A 21,009-nucleotide genomic window follows, 5' to 3' on the forward strand; every position below is an offset into this window, starting at 1 on the left:
ATTAGCGTTTACGTAAACACATATATTGTTGATTTTACACTCGAGGATCTTCTACAACTTTGGAGAATAGGCGAGAGTTTTGCAATACATATTTAACAGTAAAATTTATGTACATTTCTAAATATAAATTAAATTTAAACAAACATCGATATTAAAATAAATATAGAATAATAAATCCGTCACATAATTCAGCAGGATATATGCTAGTAGTACAGTTATTACTAATTTGATTATCCAAGCTAAACTGGTCATCAATGTATCCATATAGAAATGTGATGTAAAATTTTTATGCTTAATCGTAAAGCTGCAAAATGGGATAGCTACTCAGTGTTCACCGTGGGTATCGAACCCCGATATTTACCATTATAAGCCCCCAACTTACTGCTGCACCACCGGGGGAGTTAAGGAAAATGAAGTTCAAGTTGAGACTTGTTTCATGAACGAACTTCACAAAGAGAAAAGATAGCAACATTAGGAGCATAATCAGCAACGAATAAGATAACAACCTGTTCGTACTTTTTACTTGTAAAACAATATCTATTTATATACTACTAAAACTCTGAAATTGTTTGCTTGTCTGTAATTAAATACAGCAAAAACTGCACACAATAGCTCCATATTTGTAAAATATGTTTCCCTGAAATAATAATAGAAACAGAATAAAACAAGTTTCGTTAAAATCGGGCCACGGGTCACCGAGTTAGCGCCGTTTTTCGGGTCACTTTTATGAAAATTTCTAGCATGAGTAATTTAACATCACACTACCGTTTGCGCTCTTTACGAAACTTTTTCGTTCAAATCTATTTCCCTGTCAAAGTTCCCATCTTCATTAAAAGGCGTAAGATGACAAAAACAAGCTCTTGAAGAATTTCTCAACAATGTGCCTTGGTTAGGTAAGGAAATGAGGAAATTTTCTCAGTCAAAAAATCATTCGCTGTCAGACAGTAAGAAAGGTTTTTCATTTGGTGAATTTCGTAGTATATCAGTTATCAAGCTTTGCTGTTTCTTGCAGTAATTTGAGCAAGTAAGTATGAAATGTTTTCCTGAAATAACTTTTTTGGTTTTCTGATAGCAATTACGTTCTAATAAACCATGAATAACATTACTATTATCTGTTATTTCTTATTTTCAGGCATTTTGAATCAACTGTGAATAAGGTTTGTTCATCACATTACCTGAAAATTCTGACTTCACTTTTTTGAAAAATGAAATGGTCTTTACTTTTACTCCCGATCAACAATCAAATATCTTTTCTTGAATTATGATCAAAAAAGGGATTGAAATATTTAATTAAATTATCTCAAAATAAACCTTCATTTCGGTGCAATATTGAAATTAGCTTGAATTCTTCAGAACCTCTGAATAGTGGGTGACCCAATGGGTCACGGGTGGTCTAGTAATTATTATATATACAGAAACTAATAACATATATTATAATTTTTACAAAGAGTTATACAATTAGAAAATTACATTAATATATTGATAAATGTATTAGCCAATGAATTTAAAATCTATCCAGTTCGTTAAGAGAATGTTTTTTTACATATAAAATTGTTAAATAAATGTGTATAATAGAAACATTTGTTTTTATCATTTAAGTATCTATGTTATACAAACTTCTTTCCTTCAAAATCCACAACACAAAATAAGCTCGTTAAGTTATATTTTATGTGTTATTTACTCATAAAAAGGTTCAAATTTAATGTTCATCACGAACTTTTCGGACAACCGTTGTATATTACTCGATTATTTTAAGAAATAATTATTTCAATGTTAAAGGTTCCACTCCAACAGCACTAGTTAAGCGTGTTGAAATTCTACCAAAGAACATTGATTTTCTTATTATAATCCATGGAGAAAACGAGAGAATATGTGGGTTTTGGAACACATTTTGCCATAACACTAAGGGGACCAGAACTAAATAGAAAAGAACAAGCTTGTCCTTTGAAATTAATATTATAAGGTGCTGATCAAAATGTACTTGTGTCAGTGAAAATATGTGGGATAATGCAAGTTCATGATCAAAATGTGCTCGTTTCAGTGAAAATATGTGGGATAATGCAAGTTGACTTATAATATGTGGGATAATGCAAGTTCATGACCAAACTGGTTAAGATCAGTTATCTGGAAGTTTGTCCTACGCAGACAGTCCTTGAAAGATGTTATTTACAGAATGCTAAGTCAGGGGGATATGGGGATGAGGAAAGATTGTCCATTCGACCTTCACCCTTCAGTCGTCTCAGGACTAGAACTAAGAAGCAGATGATTATCCTGTTGCAGAACGTATTCAGGCGCCGGACCGATATACACTCACTTATTCAGCTTTCAAGAAAGAAATTCCGTTTCTTTCTGCACAACTCTCAGTAATGTTTTGTTTTTTATGAAAAATTTCATAGACATAAATGGCGTAGACTGTGAGTAGAAATCAACCCTCATCAGTCTCATTATCGGGACAATACAACATTCTACCTTCAAACATAATAGACAGAAAACGCATGCGCATATGAACTTCATATATATATATATATATCTGTCGTTTCAATAGTTAAATCATTTGTTTCAAAAAAAGCATTCACTATAAACACATCGGTATTGTACAAGATAAAGGGTTTCGTTGAAGTTCGTTTTACTTACACATTACCTTTTTTCATGTATATATTCGAAACGTTTCAATCATTATCTTATTCTCAACGGTTTTCACTGTCCGGACTATTATATTAAAAGCCTTTCTTCATATTCGTGCACAGATTTTCTTGAATGATCTATTTGTCCCCTACATGCCTTGAAACGCTTACTTTTTTATGAGGCTATAAAATAATTTTATGATTTGGGTTCCATTTTATGTTGGCAAGAAAGTTATGCAGTAGTTGGAAATAAAACTTGGTAATAGCAACTACGATTCTATGCGGATGATATCTCGGATAACGTTTTATTTTCTTAATATGCATGTGAAGTGGCCAGCTGTGTTTAATATGTTGTAATCACTACACTACTCTGTATTTACGTATATTATGAAATTATCAGGATTAACGTTCTACTCAAAGTGCGTTTTCAACGCTATGTTGAACGTGAAAATTCGTTCTTTCAATAACCTTGGCTTGCATTTGCTGTATTTAAGCAACGCAAAAAATTGAAAAGTCCTTTAAGCTTGTTTACACAAGCATTGCTTCTAAAGCGATAAATTAGCTGAGTAAAGCGTTATGAATTGCGATGACTCGAGTTACAAATTCATCACTTTGTAAACAAGTGCTACGATCATGGCGTCCTCTAACGGATGTTAATGTACGTATTTTATCAACTGTAGTTTTTTCTTTGAATAATCTAATTTAAAACATATTATTATGATTACTTATAAACATCTTTTAAAAACACCATCTTTAAGAAAAAGACACCATCTTCGAGAAACAACATGTATATTATTGGATTGACATTTTTAATATGTTGCTGTATGATAGAGAATGCGTCTAAATGAAATTTTATACACTGATCATCATACCGCTGTGCCACTGGGGGGCATGATGAATAGTATAATGCTATAGAATGGTGCAATAAATATGTAGGATAAATAAAATAATGTTATAGAATGGTGCTAGAAAGATGTATGATAAATAATATAATGCTATAGAATGGTGCTATAAATATGTAGGATAAATAAAATAATGTTATAGAATGGTGCTAGAAAGATGTATGATAAATAATATAATGCTATAGAATGGTGCTATAAATATGTAGGATAAATAAAAAAATTTATAAATGGTGCTTGAAAGATGTAGGATAAATAAGATAATGTTATAAAATGGTGCAAGTGACTTCACAGGAAAAAACTGGACATTTAATAAAATGGTCAACTTACTTGTACGAATTATACTGGCATTATAAGAACCCTTACAGGTGACGCTAGCCAGAACGATAAATCATTGTTACTACAAGAATGCTGTAAACAAGAAAAAGCGAACCGTTAAGCGGAAAATTTCATTAATCTTTTAGATTTTGTCTAAAAGGTTACCAAGAGTGATATTAAAAAAGTTTAATTATTTAATTTTTTTTTGATTGTTCTAAAGCTAGGCTCATGTATAAAGTGTTACATATTTGTGACAATAAACGTTTTAAAACCACATCACCATTAATTTAATTTTCTTTCAAATTATATGGGAAAAAGTTGGTTTTAGGAACTAAAAACCTGATCTGGTTTGTGATAAAAACAAGAAAAATGAAATAAATTTGTAAACATAAAAAAGAAATATCTATCATTAAAAACATTTTTAGTGAATAAACTGTTGACTCCAAACATTAAACGTCTTATGATTGTACTCGAATCTGAAATATTAACTGTTTTAGTGGTAGAAAATCCGCAAAAGAAATTATGTAACAACGTAAAATGTTAGATATCCTGTTATACACTGAACGGGCATCTTTATCTTTAAAAGTTTTACCAAAATCGAATAAATCCTGGATTTTTTTTTACGTCAGATCCCTGCCACTGATGCCTCTTCTGGTTGAGGGAGAGATTCTGTGTTAATGTAAAACCCAATCTTTCAAGATACCATAAAAAATACAAATACAGAAATAACTGCATTTTGTTGATTGCAATGAATAATATTTCATTGTGACACACACACACACACAAATAAAAACGATAATTTATATGTTTATCAAGCTCAGAGAAGAACATCGAAAGCCTAAGAAAACTCAATCACAGCCCCACCACAGTGACATAGCGGTATTTCTAAGGGCTTACAAAGCTAGAAACCGGGTTTCGATACCCGTGGTGGCAGAGCACATATAGCACAAGTGAGGTTCTTTCAGGCACAAATTGATCTTCAATATTAGAACTTTCACTACTAATTCTTGATTAATAGGGACTTGTTGCCATTGGAACAGGCGTAACCTGGGGTTAGCGTTTCAGGACTATGAATTCGACGTTTTATGATTCATTACTTGTTGCTGCTAAACACACTCCGCAGTTTGTGACCATGGGTTAAAAAAAGAGCATTTCCAAAGTTGGCGGTAGGTGCTTTTGACTAGTTACCTTTCCTCTAGTCTATAAGCTCAAAATCAGGGATGGCTATACGCATATTGCTACTGTATAACTTAGAGCGAAAATTTTAAATAAATAATTTGTTGTTGAATTTGCATTTGCGATGAAATATACATAAAATTGTAACTAGAATACAGTTTTCTGAAAGTAGCTTTTAGTAATGTTATGTATGAACTAGAGTTTATTAAGATTGTTATGAAGAACTTATGAGTTCTTAAAATTAGACCATTATGCCAAAAATATGATATGCAGTATTGGAAATAATCGTGCAAACGCACAGATAATGCACATTCTCACAAAGAATGAGAGATTACCACCAAATGGTCAGTTTATCAGTTTTAATAGATTATAAAAATATAAGAGAAAAGCAAACAACTTGCACAGTACACTAGTATTTTGTATTTGTATTATAAACAGAGCAGCTTTTCCGGTACCATACGTTTATTAATGTATGATTGTGAAATATTGTTCCAAATGTCCTATTCAACTCTCCAGAATTCGACCAAGTTGTTTAGTTGCCATTTGCAGTCTAGCACAGGCCTATCCATAGTTGCAAGTGTTTCATTGGCCCATTTTTCTTCTAGGTTTTAATAGAACTCCTACTCAAAAAATCTTGTTCCTAAAAGATGGCGTGATGGATAAAAATCTGCTTATTCCCGTGAGCAGTCAGTGTTTTATTAATTTTATATAGATCTCCAACATCATTGGCTGAGATGCAGTCAATAATTGTATTGACGATTCAGTATGCTTTACTACAAATGTGCATTGGTATTGTTTGTTTTGTTTGCAGTTTTTGAGGAAGGCTATTTGCGTATGGACGTCCTTACTTTTGAACTGATATACTAGAGGGAAAGATGTTTGTCAAAAACAGCGATAGACAATTATTGTATAATCGAATTGTGGGATATTTCAGTCAGTCTTATAGCGTTCCTAATACCCTATAGTTCGGAGAATGTTTTACGGCAACAGTACGCGAAATATAAACCCTCGTACCATAACTAACGCCATATTTGACTAAGAAACAAGATGAATGAAAGTAAATTGTTGTAAGATCACAGTGTTGATATAACGTATTAAATAATTAAGTTTTATTATCTCAACACAAAGACAACTTTAATGAATGAAACGTTTCAACATCTTTTCATGGGTTAAAACAAAAAAAAAATCACAACTCAAAAATAAAGTAGTCTTCATCTCCCGCAGAAATATAGCTGGTGAACATTCAAATATTACACAAACCTTCCAATAGCTTAAACCGAATAAAAAAAAGAAGACATCTCGATTAAATAAAAAAAGAGATAAAATGTAAAACTGGCTGACCGCTTTAAATGACAAACTTTTTATATCACCACATTTTGTTTATACTTTGTACATGTTTGTTTTTGGTGAGACTATGCAGTCCACTTAAACATTTTAAAATTGCGATTTTTTACACGAACTTATTTATTTGTAAATAAATCTAGAAACAATTGGTTACCACACTGCACAAAACAATTAGGGGGATTTGAAATTTATAGTTTTTATTTGTTGTAAGACAAAAAAGGTAAACACTGTTACTGAGTGGTATCAATCGCCCCCTTTTGTTCACTTTGAAGGAAGTAAGACATCTGATGATTTTTCATGTGATGTGAAAGGCACATGATTGGTCATTCAGCCCACGTTTATATTATATGTGAACATTTGGTAAAGGGGCTTTTATAATTACACAGTTCATTATATTTCACGTCATTATGAAGTATGATTACCATGAAAAGCAAGTCCAGCCTGGCTTCGAAACAGAGTGTTGGTAAGATTCTTCTACTAGAGCTGTTTTCATAGCATCTTTAGAGTTTGTGGTCACTTGATAGAATGTTACACACTTTAGAAAAGTATCTCATGTTTCTTCAACGAGCTGTTACACACCTTACAAAAGTATCCCATATTTGTTTAACGAATTGCGACGTTCAGAAGGATCAAAATAACTGAAATATTTTGGAATAAAAATTACAGGAAAAGTTTGTGAATTTAATAATAGCCTTATATCATATTAGAAGATGACTGAAAGTAGTTTGTTGTTAGTGACCAATTTAGCAGCAAACTAAAGTAAAAGTCATTTGTATCAGCATATGGCAGCACAAAATGGAGTTCTTATAATTTGTGGCATTAATGGTACCACTTTGCTCTGAATAGAAGTGGTTACGTTCATCAATGCTGATTCCTATTCACGCAGCGGAGACAGTTCTCGTGTGGCTTTATGCGAAATTCAAACCAAACCAAACTATACCTACTCACACCATACCTTGGATGGTCCTCGTGTGGCTTTGTAAGAAATTCAAACCAAACCAAACTATACCTACTCACACCATACCTTGAATGGTCCTCGTGTGGTTTTGTGCGAAATTCAAACCAAACCAAACTATACCTACTCACACCATACCTTGGATAGTCCATGTGTGGCTTTGTGCGAAATTCAAACCAAACCAAACTATACCTACTCACACCATACCTTGAATGGTCCTCGTGTGGCTTTGTGCGAAATTCAAACCAAACCAAACTATACCTACTCACACCATACCTTGGATGGTCCTCGTGTGGCTTTGTGCGAAATTCAAACCAAACCAAACTATACCTACTCACACCATACCTTGGATGGTTCTCGTGTGGCTTTGTGCGAAATTCAAACCAAACCAAACTATACCTACTCACACCATACCTTTCCCATCGCCATTTGCTTCACATTGCTATATAAACATTTGGTTGATTTAATTCTGTATTCTATGTAAATAGGCATACCTGTTTTTGTTGTTGTTTTATAAGTTGCATATCATTGGTCCACTGCAGACGAGCTGTTTGGTTTCTTGCTATGAGCAGAATGCTTCTCACAGGTCACCTGGTGTACAGGTTGACCTTGTGAAGACTCTTTTATTACCGTGTGCACATTGAAACTGCTTCCAGTTTCGGAGAAGAAATCCTATAATTTCTGTGAGCCACAAGCGCCGCATATGAGTTATTTGCTTATGTTATTAATCATTGCATGCCTTTTCTAGGTGTCTAAGCAACTGTACCATTGGTTTGGAAGCAGTTCTAATTTCTGCTAGCAAGACTTGGAGATACATGTAGCAATCTGCAATACCTGCTGTGACTGGCCGCCTTCAATTTGTCCGATGGCTCTTTATATGGAAACATCTGACCGCCTTCTTTGTGGTCTAGCCATGGTTCATGGATAAACCAGAGTACTTTAAATTCTTTGATTCACTTCATATAGAATAAACTGTATTTCAGATCACGTGATTTATCATCAGATGCCTAATTTACGTACCAGTATGTGTTATTAACACAGATGCCTGATTTACGTACCAGTACGAGTTATTAACACAGATGCCTGATTTACGTATCAGTATGAGTTATTAACACAGATGCTTGATTTACGTACCAGTATGTGTTATTAACACAGATGCCTGATTTACGTACCAGTACGAGTTATTAACACAGATGCTTGATTTACGTACCAGTATGTGTTATTAACACAGATGCCTGATTTACATACTAGTATGAGTTATTAACACATTATAAATTTCGATTATATTAAGTTCGTTTGTGCAATTAACATTATCTCAACAATATTTCGCAACATTATAACGAAACACAGCGTTAATCAATTCGATTGTTATTTTTCATCGATTCGGATGTATTCGAGTTCGTATATGTATGTATCTCCCGTAGAAAGTTAGAAGCTGAAAAAAGTAAAAAAAAAAAAAATCTTTGAAAATACAGTTTTCGTTTCAAATCAATACTCTCTTTTTTTTACGCATTCATTTACTCGTATTTCAAATTAACGTAATTTTAATTGTCTCAATATATTTTAAATTAGTTGCAGGCATGATTTCATTTTGTAGTTTGGGATCATCTCGTTAAACTCAAGGTCGGTTGGTAAGAAACTTGCAGCCACTTACGATTTATCTGTCTGATATTTCAGTATTTAGTGTTTATGTAATGTCAATTATAAGCTAAATGTCTAAGTAATAAAAAATGCTCTAAAACAGCTTAATTGTTGGTTTTGGGTTTTTTTTTACAGCTAGCAACACCAAGAGAGAAAGAGACATAGTTCCTGTTTTTGCAGGACCTATACCAAATGTTACCGTTCCTTTAGGAAGAGAAGCAAATATCCCGTGTGTGGTAAACGAACTGGGAAGTTATAGGGTAAGTAAAAAATTTCATTAAATGCGATTTTAGGGACATAGTTAAAAGGTCATTAACTTTATAGAATAGTACATTAATGTATAAGTCTTCAATAAGGTTTACATTTACCCTTACTTGGTATTATAGACATTCAAATTTAATTTTTTGGCTTTGTGGTATAACCTTATTCTTTCGCAATATGTGCGAGAAATATGCTCAAATTTGAACAGGTCGCAAAATTTATAAAAAGTTAAAAATTAAAACAATAAATTTAAATTAAAAGTTGAAGCTCAAGTTATAAGCAATTAAAAGTGATAGATGTGAGTTAAACAGCGTTTGCAGATCCAAAAATATTTTAATGAAACTATAGCCATATAGTTGGTTCAGATTAATATTTCGTTTCTAAGCGTACGTTTCAACATCAAAGGAAAACAATAATTGAAATAATATTTTAAGAATTCTAATAGCACTTCAAAAATAAATAGTATGGTGTTTTCTGAAGATGTAATCTAAAAACACGAATAAATAGACAAGATGTAATTCAAAATATATAAGAAACTGTTCTAAGAATTAAGGTTACAATATGGTGAAATAAAAGGGATTCAAAACCCATAGATATTATACACATTTCACCATTATAATAAGCTTAATAGTATTTATTTGGTTTGCTGACCTAAGCTGTGCTGAGAAGCCTTAAATAGGCGAAACTGCAAACCACAGCAGAGGGAACGGCCAATCAAAGAATGCATTAGGCACCTACGTTATAGATTCCCTTTTCACTTTCTCCTCTGGTGAAAAAAAAAACAGATCTTTAATATATATATAAATCATTATTAAACAGTTTGTCCACCGTGTAATATCGCATAATGAATTCGGCGAAATGTCATGACATTATTCACACACCTAAATTAACTTCGGTTACTGTACGATGAAGTAAAAAGGATTCAAAACCCCATAGATGTTTTAAGAATATTCTAAGCCTGTACTTGACGTGCAGGAAGATTAAGATAGACTAAGAATTGAGAGATGTATAGTTTGTTCCATCCAATTATTATTTGTTTTTAATTTAAATTATGAAATGTTTATAGTTGAATTTTACTGCATATCTGTATTTGGTTTTAGAACAAAAAGAAATATATTAAGTCTAAGTTGAATGATTTTATGGAGAAAAATGGATAAACATTTCAAACACTGCTTCTTCATTTAACGAATCCACACATATCAATCCTCTTTATCTTTCTTCTTATTTGACATTTAGGATTTTTAAATGTTAACCAACATGTAGCAACTTGTTAAAACTAACGTTTAACTAATATTTGCTGATATTTCGATCATATACATGATAGTTTATTCTAATACGGCCATAAATGATACACATAAAGGAGTTACAAACAATGAGATGGTGAATTTATTAATGGTGCAAAACATTAACACCAAATATCCAAAAGAAAAGCGACTAAGTTGTAAAACGTACTCGTATTTTGCCTTTGGCTTTACGTAGAGAATTACACCTTGTTTTCATGCTGACATAAATGAACGATTACTGAATGTTGTGTTTGTTTTAGTCCCCATTATTCAGCCAAGTTGTTTTGTTGTCTTTTAATGTACATTCTTAATTATTACATAAGCCAACAGATCAAGCCATGGTTGCGAGGGTTCCACCGCTATCAAAATATCTTGTCAACACATTTGCTCTATGCTTAGGAGCTTGGGATCATTGATTTTCTTGCTGGGAAGCGAATCCTTGCTTGATGAATAGCGTTCCTGGGGGAATGGCATGATGAATTAAAATCATACTATACTTGTAAGTAGTTAGGGTGATATTAATTTTGTGTATATCGATAACACTGTTGACTGAGACGTAACCGTAATCTTATACTGATCTACTACGCTTTATTGTAGATGTTGTATATTCGTTACGATGCCATTCTTCTTTATCGCGTCGAACAAATTGTAATTAATTGTTGCTGAAGGATTTGAAACCGGATTCATCTGTATTAAGCATGCATGTTCAGCTTTACGCATTCCACTTTATGATCCGACACCTGTTTCAACTTTATGATTTTGGGTTCTTCTACTCAGCAGCGGTTTTAAATCAGTTACTCGTTCATTAGAACATTTTGTGCTAATATGTATATATCTTACATTCTTAAATTAACATCCACACCTGTAATTACAGATAGGTTATTGGCAGGATATGTGCTCGACTGTCATCTATCTCATAAAGAACGTACATCGACGTACTTAAAATCACTTTTTGAGAGTCTTTTTTTAACTTTTACCACTTCTATTATGATTAGTACCAATTTCTCCACTCTCTCTTCAGACTCTTGCATACAACTCCCACGAATGAAGGTGGAGTATTTCTTCAATTATTCGCATGAAGCATCCTTGAACAGCCAAAACATTGATTTATACACGCTTATCATGCGGTATTTCAAATGCTGAAGATATACTGGATTTACACTGTTACTACTGGGCACACTATGACTGCCTCTACTTTTACAGACTTTATACCAGTGTGGAACTTTCTGATTGGTTGGATGCAGGTTATCTACGCGAGGCTGTACGCTGTTGCAGTTCATCTTCACATGATAAAGTGGTGGCATTTCCATATTATGCCATTTTCCTGACCGTTTCCATAATTATTTTCAACGCTGTATATATTTAAAAGGCAACTTCGTCAAGCACTTAATAATTTCATAGTTTTATTAATTCCATCATGCTTTATTAAAATGACTGTAAAAGTATACGCTTAATGGGCCTCCTTTTTATAAATATCTGAATAACATTTTCTAATTAAATGTTTCATTTACTGTTCATATCACGATATTTACTGAATAAGTTGGAAGGGATTGGAATGGTCATTAACTTCAAACAGTACTTGAGCTTTAGATATACAGGGTGTCCCTAAAGTCTGGACACATAGGCAAAAATGCAGATTTTCAAGAAATGAAATTTTTAACAACATGTTATTCAATTGGAATATTAACAAATAACATCTTCAATATGATTTCTGTGAACACATCTGAAACAAGGTTGAAGGAAGATTTAAAGCCTACCTTATCTACTAAATACTCTGTGAAGGAAAAGGAATGGGCAAAAACTTCTTTGAGCTTCATCCAGAACATAGCATAATAATGTAAAATAATAAAGCATATGTTAACTGTTTGAGGTGGACATTTTATTAAAGCCATATTTAATGTGTGGAGGTAATAAAAAATATATAGTTAATGAGATTTCCTGTGTGTCCAGACTTTAGGGACACCCTGTATAGCCAATACTATTTTCCTGGAGGTTATTGATGGGTGTCATGTTTTTTTTTAATTTTGATTATATCCTATTTTCTAAATTTGAATAAATAAACCCGAATTGATGAATACACTACGGTTCAATTGTTGTCAGTATTTAGTTAGCGAGAGATGTGTTGCAATAACTTAGCAACTTCGAATGTTTTTAGTTCACTATTTAAAGCACAGATCCTGCTTTCCTTTATCGACTTGTCAACCAGAACAGTTGTCACATGTTAATTGATAAGTAAATTCTGTTCGGTAAAGAAATGCTTTTCTCGAAACAGCGTAACAACTCAGACCATTAGATTGGCATATATATAAACACACATACACACCCACACTAGCATAAAGTATGTAATAGTAAAGGAAGTCATATATATATGTATGTGTGTGTGTATATATATTGGTATATAACAAAGTAGGTTAGTAATTGACGAGTTAATATCTTTCAAGTATTGATAATTCTGATTTATTACATGATGAGAAAGGTTTAATGTTGTAAATAAATATTTTATAAGATAATGGAGTTAGTAGTCTAAAATTCACACAGAGTAATATAATTATCCGTCTTGAACTTCACACAGTAGTGAAAATGTCAGCTTGTTTCACAAAGTAGAAGATTTTAACATGCATTTGATGTAAGAATATTTGAAAATTAAGTTTCAGCATGATTTTATAAAATGATTTGACATTCAGTTTTCTTGGTAGTATTTATTTATTTTTTGTTGTTGTTCTTTAATGAAAATAATAAATCAGGCAGCTTGGATTCGGGTGGAGACGAAAGCAATTTTGACCATTCACCAACACGTGATTACAAGAAATTATAGAATTAGTCTTAGCCACAGCGACAACAGAAACTTCATTCTACACGTCAAAGACGTCAAAGAGTCAGACCGTGGAGGTTACATGTGTCAGCTAAATACAGTTCCCATGATGAGTCAAATTGGATATTTAGACGTGCTAGGTAAGAATATTCAAACTGAACAATACAATATAAAATATTCTGCTTGTTCTATATAAGAAATATGAGAAACAACGTGTTTGGTGTTTTAAGGTTTATATATACATATATAAATGTTATGTTGTTCAACGAACATTGAAACTTCGACAGTACTTAAAGCTAACAGCTAGTGTTTATGTGTTCTGTAAGTAGGGTACATCCTATTTTTCTTTTATGTTACTTTCATTAACAGTATTAATTTGAGTGTTTAATATATCTAATTGTATTATTTTTCATTTTCATTTTTTTATTATTCTTTTATTATCGGGATTTGTTTGCCTTTTTAGTTTATTAGGAATAGCCTAAATCTCTTAACGTAATCGACTCTTGTAAGATATTATTGGGTTTGTGGTCGAAAATGGAGTTAGCAATGAAGGTATTCAACAAATGAAAAATGTATTCTAATCTTCATAAGAAAGAACACAAGGAAAGTATATTTCAATAACTATGCTCATTACCTGGTTGATTTTTGTTTTTGTTTCGCTCTAAGTAGGTAGCTTGCTCTGGTCGGACGTTAACATTAATGAGTAAGAAGCTCGTGTGTTTACCTTTAACGGGAAGGGTAACTGATAAGCCAACAGAATTCTACGTTTTAGTGAATAAATAGTATAAAACTTAATATGTTTGTTTCAGGAAACACTGATTAGTGCAGACTGTGTTATGTTTAGTCGGGTAAATTAGGCTTCATTATGCAACACGTTGTATATAATAATGGAAACATTTTCAGTTTTTGTGCAGTATATGCATGATTGAATATTTCGATTTGCAAGGTTAGTAAAGTTATAAGACAACGATGTTTTAAACTACATTAAGAAATTGTAGTTAAACGCATACACCTCTCACGTAAGTGTATAGATCGGTCAGAATAATATCAATAATTGTTAGTTAGGTGCATCGTACTTCAGATATTAGTATTATTCAGACTAGTCTCCTTGTCGAAAAATATGGTATTTCACCAACAATTTCAAGATCTCTTAATAATTCTGGTAAACTAATGTTTTGAAAACACATTTGTGCAAATCGGTCAACATGTTGTCCAACAAATGTAAGAAATACCTATGGGTGTTAACTTCAGCTCAATAGTTGCAGATTGGTGTGTATTAAAACTTCAGTTTATATACATAACTAATATTAGTATAAGAACCAAAATAAAACTTTGTGTATTAGTCATACTTGAAGATATATTCATGATACTATATTACCTAATTAATAAGGTTTTACTGACACGATCAAACCAAATTATCCACCATAACTTACTTTTGTAAAAAGCTTTTATACTAAAAACGAAACACATTGCCTGGATTTAGATATTAGCATCGTTAATCAAACATCCAAGATCAAAAATTTTTCAGTAAAGCAGATATTTTTAACTTTGAAGTTATAAACTTTCCATTTTCAAATAGAAATAGTCCAAGTAAGTTATGTTACAATGTTTACAGCTTACAATTTATTAAATACAATAGAATTTGTTGTGTTTTACGTAGATAGAGCTTGTAAATTCTCTCTCATTTATCACAAACAAGAACTTTTAGTACCATATTCTGAACACAAAATTCATTCCTTTTTATGGGAAAATCTACACCCGTATCACTAAACAATAATTTGCAATTCACAAAGTTACTAAATCACTTATGAAACCACTTAGCACTATTTAAAGACAACTGCTTTTGGAAATACTGAATTGACAGCAAGGTGATCTGAGTGTCTCCCGCCATAACGCTTTCTATGTGCAAAATGTCCTCATGTTTGTATGTTTATTACAAAAGAAAAATATTACAAAAAATGGCGCAATAATCATTAATTGTCAATTTTGTCATTAAATACTACACCAAATACAAAATAAATAGACCATTAAATTTCTTGTAAAAAACTGGCTATTATGAAATTATTTTAAAACTTGTAAGTTCAACTGTTTGGTTTCCTATGGCGAACAAAATAAACAAACTTCTTCTTTTATAGATAGATAGATTCTTTCAGATATTGTTTTTATCATCTTACGCCTTTTAATGAAAATGGGAACATTAACAGGGAAATAATATAATAGCCAATGCTCGGCGAAAGATTTTCGTTTATAAAATGTTGTTGTTGTTCTCGACTTGCTTTTTATTTTATTACCTCGTCTCCACAGTTACTATTTGCAAATAGTCAATAATATTGTAGGTCCATTTTATTGTTGTTCTTTCTACGCGCCGTTATAACACATTTTCATCTCATCATTTAATTTATGTTCTGCATATATTGTTGTATGTTTATTACAAAAAAAAAGGCACAATAATCATTAATTCTCAATTTCGTCATTAAATACTATACCAAATACAAAATAAATAGCACCATTAAATTTCTTGTAAAAACTGGTTATTATGAAGTTATTGTAAAATTTGGAAGTTCAACCATTTGGTTTCCTATAGAGAACAAAATAAATAAATAAACAAACTTCCTCTTTTATATATATATAGATTGTTTAAGGTTAATAATGAATTGTTTTAGGATACTGTTTAAAGTAATAATTAATTACTAAAGTATATTGTTTAAGGTAATAATGAATTGTTTTAGGATACTGTTTAAGGTAATAATTAATTACTATAGTATATTGTTTAAGGTAATTATGAATTATTTTAAAATACTGTTTAAAGTAATAATGAATTCTTTTAAAATACTGTTTAAAGTAATAATGAATTCTTTTAAAATACTGTTTAAGGTAATAATGAATTACTATAGTATATTGACCTCCATAGTTTTATCTCTCGTTAGATTTAACTCTTAACATAGTTAACACCAGCTGCGTACAGTTCCCTATATAATATAGCATCACTATTTTTCCTTTGTCTCATTATTGTTGAGCTTTTCGAATCTTGTCACGCTTACTTTACTATTAGTTCTGAGGATTTAGTTTTACTTATTACCCTTATTACCCGCGCTACTTATTTTCTGATGTAATAGAAGTTATTTTAAGTCGGATTAGTCGCGTTAGACACACATCATAGTATGTTTAGTATATTAACTTTCTGTTGCACTTGGTTATATTTAATTAGAGTACTAATTTTCTTGCTATTTATTGTATGATTTATCTATTTGTTTAATATTTTCATTTATTAACGCTTATTTGTTGTCACTCCATAAACACTAGTATCTAGCTGTAATATCTGTATTATCATGCTACCTGATTCTACAGTTTAACAGTAACTTGTGTCTTAATAACGTCGGGCTACTCTAAAGTTGGGCCTGGCATTGCTAGGTGGTTAGGGCGTTCGACTCGCAATCTGAGGGTCGCGGGATCGAATCCCCGTCCAACCAAACATGTTAGCCCTTTCAGCCGTGGGGGCGGTATAATGTGGCGGTCAATCCCACTATTCGTTGGTAAAAGAGTAGCCCAAGAGTTGGCGGTGAGTGATGATTATTAGTTGCCTTTCCTCTAGTCTTTCACTGCTAAATTAGGGACAGCTAGTGCAGATAACCCTCGTGTAGCTTTGCGCCAAATCCAACCAAATCAAACTACTCTAAAGTTATTCCACTAGGGCCTTTTAATAGAATTTCATTGGTTACAAGATGTTTATTGGGAGCGTTGTGTTAAGATTTGTTTATACTGACATTAACTTCTTCAACAAACATTAAATCTATGCTTGAAGGTAACCACTAATGTTTGTGTGTTCCGTAAGTGAGGTAAAATCTACTCTTGCTTTAATGTACTGTTTATAAAGTTTAATATATTTATTTGTTATCATTATAATACAGATTATTTTTGCACTATTCCTTTAGCATATATGGAGTTCCGATTAACCTAAATCTCCTAAACTGGCGAGATATTATTCGGTTTATAGCCGAAAATGTCTCTAACAGCCAGGGTATATTACTGATGTAATAATTCATACTAATCTTTATAAGTAAGAGCGTGAGAAGAATATACTTAATTAGCTATGCTCCTTACCAGGTTGATTTGTGTTTTCATTAAATAGGTAGCTTTCTTTGATTGTATGTTAATGTTAATCAATTAACGTAGTATTAAAAAACGTTTAGTTAGAGTTATCAACCAATAAATATAATATTTAGAACTGATAGGCATATTAAATTAACAAAAATACATCAAGAACTGTTAATTAAGTGTGTTAATTCAACGAATATAATGTCAAATACTGTTAGTTAGGTCCATTAATCAACAAAAATAATATAAAGTACTGTTAGTTAGGTAAATTGTCCCCCGGTGAGACAGTGGTAAGTTTACGGACTTATAACGTTAAACTCCAGGGTTCGATTCCCCGTGTAACACAGCAGATAGCCCATTGTGCTTTTGCTATATTACAAGCAAACAGTTATGTGTATTATTCAACGAAAATAGTATCAAATACTATTAGTTCGGTGTTTTAATCAACGAAGATAATAACAAGAACAATCAGGTGGATTAATCAACGAAGATAATAACAAGAACAATCAGGTGGATTAATCAACGAAGATAATAACAAGAACAATTAGGTGGATTAATCAACGAAGATAATAACAAGAACAATTAGGTGGATTAATCAACGAAAATAATAACAAGAATAATTAGGTGGATTAATCAACGAAGATAATAACAAGAACAATTAGGTGGATTAATCAACGAAAATAATAACAAGAATAATTAGGGGGATTAATCAACGAAGATAATAACAAGAACAATTAAGTGGATTAATCATCGAAGATAATAACAATTAGGTGGATTAATCAACGAAAGTAATAACAAGAATAATTAAGTGGATTAATCAACGAAGATAATAACAAGAACAATTAGGTGGATTAATCAACGAAGATAATAACAAGAACAATTAGGTGGATTAATCAACGAAGATAATAACAAGAATAATTGGGTGGATTAATCAACGAAGATAATAACAAGAACAATTGGGTGGATTAAGCAACAAAGATAATGTTAGTTATTTCTTCTTAAGCAGTAGTCACTCAGTGGAACAGTGGTAAGTTAACTTACAACGCAAAAATCCGGGGTTCGATTCCCCACGGTGTACACAGCAGCTAGCCCAATGTGGCTTTGCTCTAAAAACACACGCACTTAATTAAACAGTACTATTGACTGTTAAGTCACGCTATTCGATTAGAATAGCCCAAGAACTGTAGTATACTGGTTGGAACTTAGGAACGGCTAGTGCCGATAGCCCTTGTGCATATTTATATTCCAAAGATACAAACAATAATTCAAACTGATGATATTATGTAAAACATGTGAGTTAAAATTATAGGGTATTTTATTTTATAATTTGTTTTCAGCTTTTTTTTAAATAAAAAATAAATATTTTGTTAAAGTACGTACTATGAGTGCTATGTTATTTATATTTACATTTTATTTTTACATGGTATACACTGGAGATTACCTTATAATAACTATATTTATAATTAAAATGAAATATTTTGTTAAAGTACGTACTATGAGTGCTATGTTATTTATCTTAACATTTTATTTTTACATGGTATACACTGGAGATTACCTTATAATAACTATATTTATAATTAAAATGAAATATTTTGTTAAAGTACGTACTATGAGTGCTATGTTATTTATCTTTACATTTTATTTTTACATGGTATACACTGGAGATTACCTTATAATAACTATATTTATAATTAAAATGAAATATTTTATGGTAATGCAATATTTAACAAGATGAGATTTTTCAAAACTTTCCAGATATTCCTTAGCGGCATCAAATCATTTTTATTTTTTTAATAGCACAAAATGAAATGAGCCTTACTTGCATTGTTGAGTGGAACAAGATCACATTGCCGTGATAAAAAATATACTACTCAAATCTGCATTTATCATCATCTTCTCAAAGAAGTACTTTAGAGATTTTACGAATTTCACATCCTTAATACTTATAGTCCTCAGACGTTGCTCTAACTTACCTATTCCAGTTCCATTCCCTGTAAATTCGAGTTATAAAGCCGATTATGTCGGATAAAATTATATAAGATACTTTGAAATTCTGAGGCTGATTTAAGACGTTGGAAAGGGATATAATTTCTTCCTAGACGTTAAATCTACGCATAATATTAGTAAAACAAATATTTTACATGCTGTTAAATACGATATAAACTCAAACTATGAAGAGAAATAATTTTAGGATTTATTGAATTCCTGTGCCGTTGTTAAGCTCTGACAAAAACACAAACATACAAATGATAACGTTTTATCGGTTATATGTAAGAACTACCTTGCATAATTTAAGTTGGATTTATTTCTCTATATCTAATGTCATATCGAGCATGAAGTTTAGTTTCTTATTCCAGTATTTTACACTTTTTTATTTGATCATCCAAATAGGCTGCTGTTCCATTGGAATTTGTTATAAATGTTGTTATTTTGCTAACAAAATAAATTTTGCACAATATGGTTACTATTGTAGTCTCCTGATTCTGGAAGTTAACCGTAGCTACGTATAATGAGATTCTTACTACGTAAACCTAACAATATAATTATCAACATGGTTTAACTTGCAAAATTTGGATATGGTAAGTAGTAAGTTTACTAAAATAATTTAGTTAGTTGCTACACAAGCAAAGAATGTTTGAGCGTTTGTTTATTATTTAGTCTGTGTTTCAATTTTAATGTGGATATAACCGACCTTTTTATATGTATTCTTATCATCGTGGGCTTCGTTCTTTTTTAAATGACTTTTATCGGTAGTTCTTATAGTCTGTTAACTTTATCAATTACAGTTTTTTCTTTTACATTTACTTCATTTTCAAAATGTATTGAGAACGACTTCAATATGCAAATTTTCTAAAATTCTCTCATAATAATCTCAGTTTGTCTTTCAGATTGTTCGTTTCTTTTTTCTGTTACAATATAATGAGTTATACGTCGTTACAGAAGGAAAGAAAAAAGTAGAGAATAATGCATGAGAAAAACTTCGTATACATAATAAATACAAAAATAGTCTAAATATTCTGGATAATTTGAAAGATAGCCGAAAGTTTCAACCAGAAAAAGAAAAATATATATATATTAGTGTAGTTGTTCCAATACGTCGCAAGCTCTTGGTGAAGAAAAGCACACACAAAAAAATAAGTTTTACACTTGAAATTCCGAGCGATTCAAAGGTGCAGTAGATCCTGTGAAAGTAAAAAGTACGAAGTAACGGCGATTGTGAAAGTCTGTCAGTTGGCAACATACAAATCTCACAACGTCTTTGATTGGAACAATATGCCCATCCCATGAGAGTAATGTTTTCATTGGTAAAATTGTTTGTAAATCTAATCTGACTTTTATTAAACTTCTTTCTTCCAAACATCAACTAAAACCTACATTGAAGAACAAAACCAAATCACTATAAGTCTTTATGGATTAGAACAGAGATAATGTTAGGAACATACACATCTCTGTGGCGTTTAATCGCCTGAACATTTCGAGAGAAGACGAGTTTTTAATTTTCAAACTGTAGTTTCTGCCGGAAGAAATTACTTCATAGATAATTAAAATTCAAATGCTAGAATTATTTTTCATGCTTAGTTAAGGTACCACGTTATGTAGA

At 31.5% G+C, this 21,009-nt stretch overlaps 1 protein-coding gene and 1 long non-coding RNA gene across 3 annotated transcripts in view; both read left to right on the top strand.

Moving 5' to 3' along the window:
* Nucleotides 1–1,286, top strand: part of LOC111087180 — a 12,143-nt gene extending 10,857 nt beyond the window's left edge. Inside the window, exon 3 of the long non-coding RNA XR_002611898.1 lies at nt 1,133–1,286. This is a non-coding gene — a long non-coding RNA (uncharacterized LOC111087180). The remainder of the gene's footprint in view (nt 1–1,132) is intronic.
* Nucleotides 1–21,009, top strand: part of LOC106464672 (lachesin-like) — a 93,399-nt gene that overhangs the window by 46,366 nt on the left and 26,024 nt on the right. For both annotated transcript variants that reach the window (XM_022392944.1, XM_022392948.1), the window contains exons 2-3: nt 9,093–9,217; nt 13,246–13,453. In XM_022392944.1, the coding sequence (XP_022248652.1) occupies nt 9,093–9,217; nt 13,246–13,453 (333 nt within the window). The remainder of the gene's footprint in view (nt 1–9,092; nt 9,218–13,245; nt 13,454–21,009) is intronic.

This window comes from Limulus polyphemus, unplaced genomic scaffold (genome assembly GCF_000517525.1).
Source record: "Limulus polyphemus unplaced genomic scaffold, Limulus_polyphemus-2.1.2 Scaffold62, whole genome shotgun sequence".
In the NCBI taxonomy this organism is placed as follows: domain Eukaryota; kingdom Metazoa; phylum Arthropoda; class Merostomata; order Xiphosura; family Limulidae; genus Limulus; species Limulus polyphemus.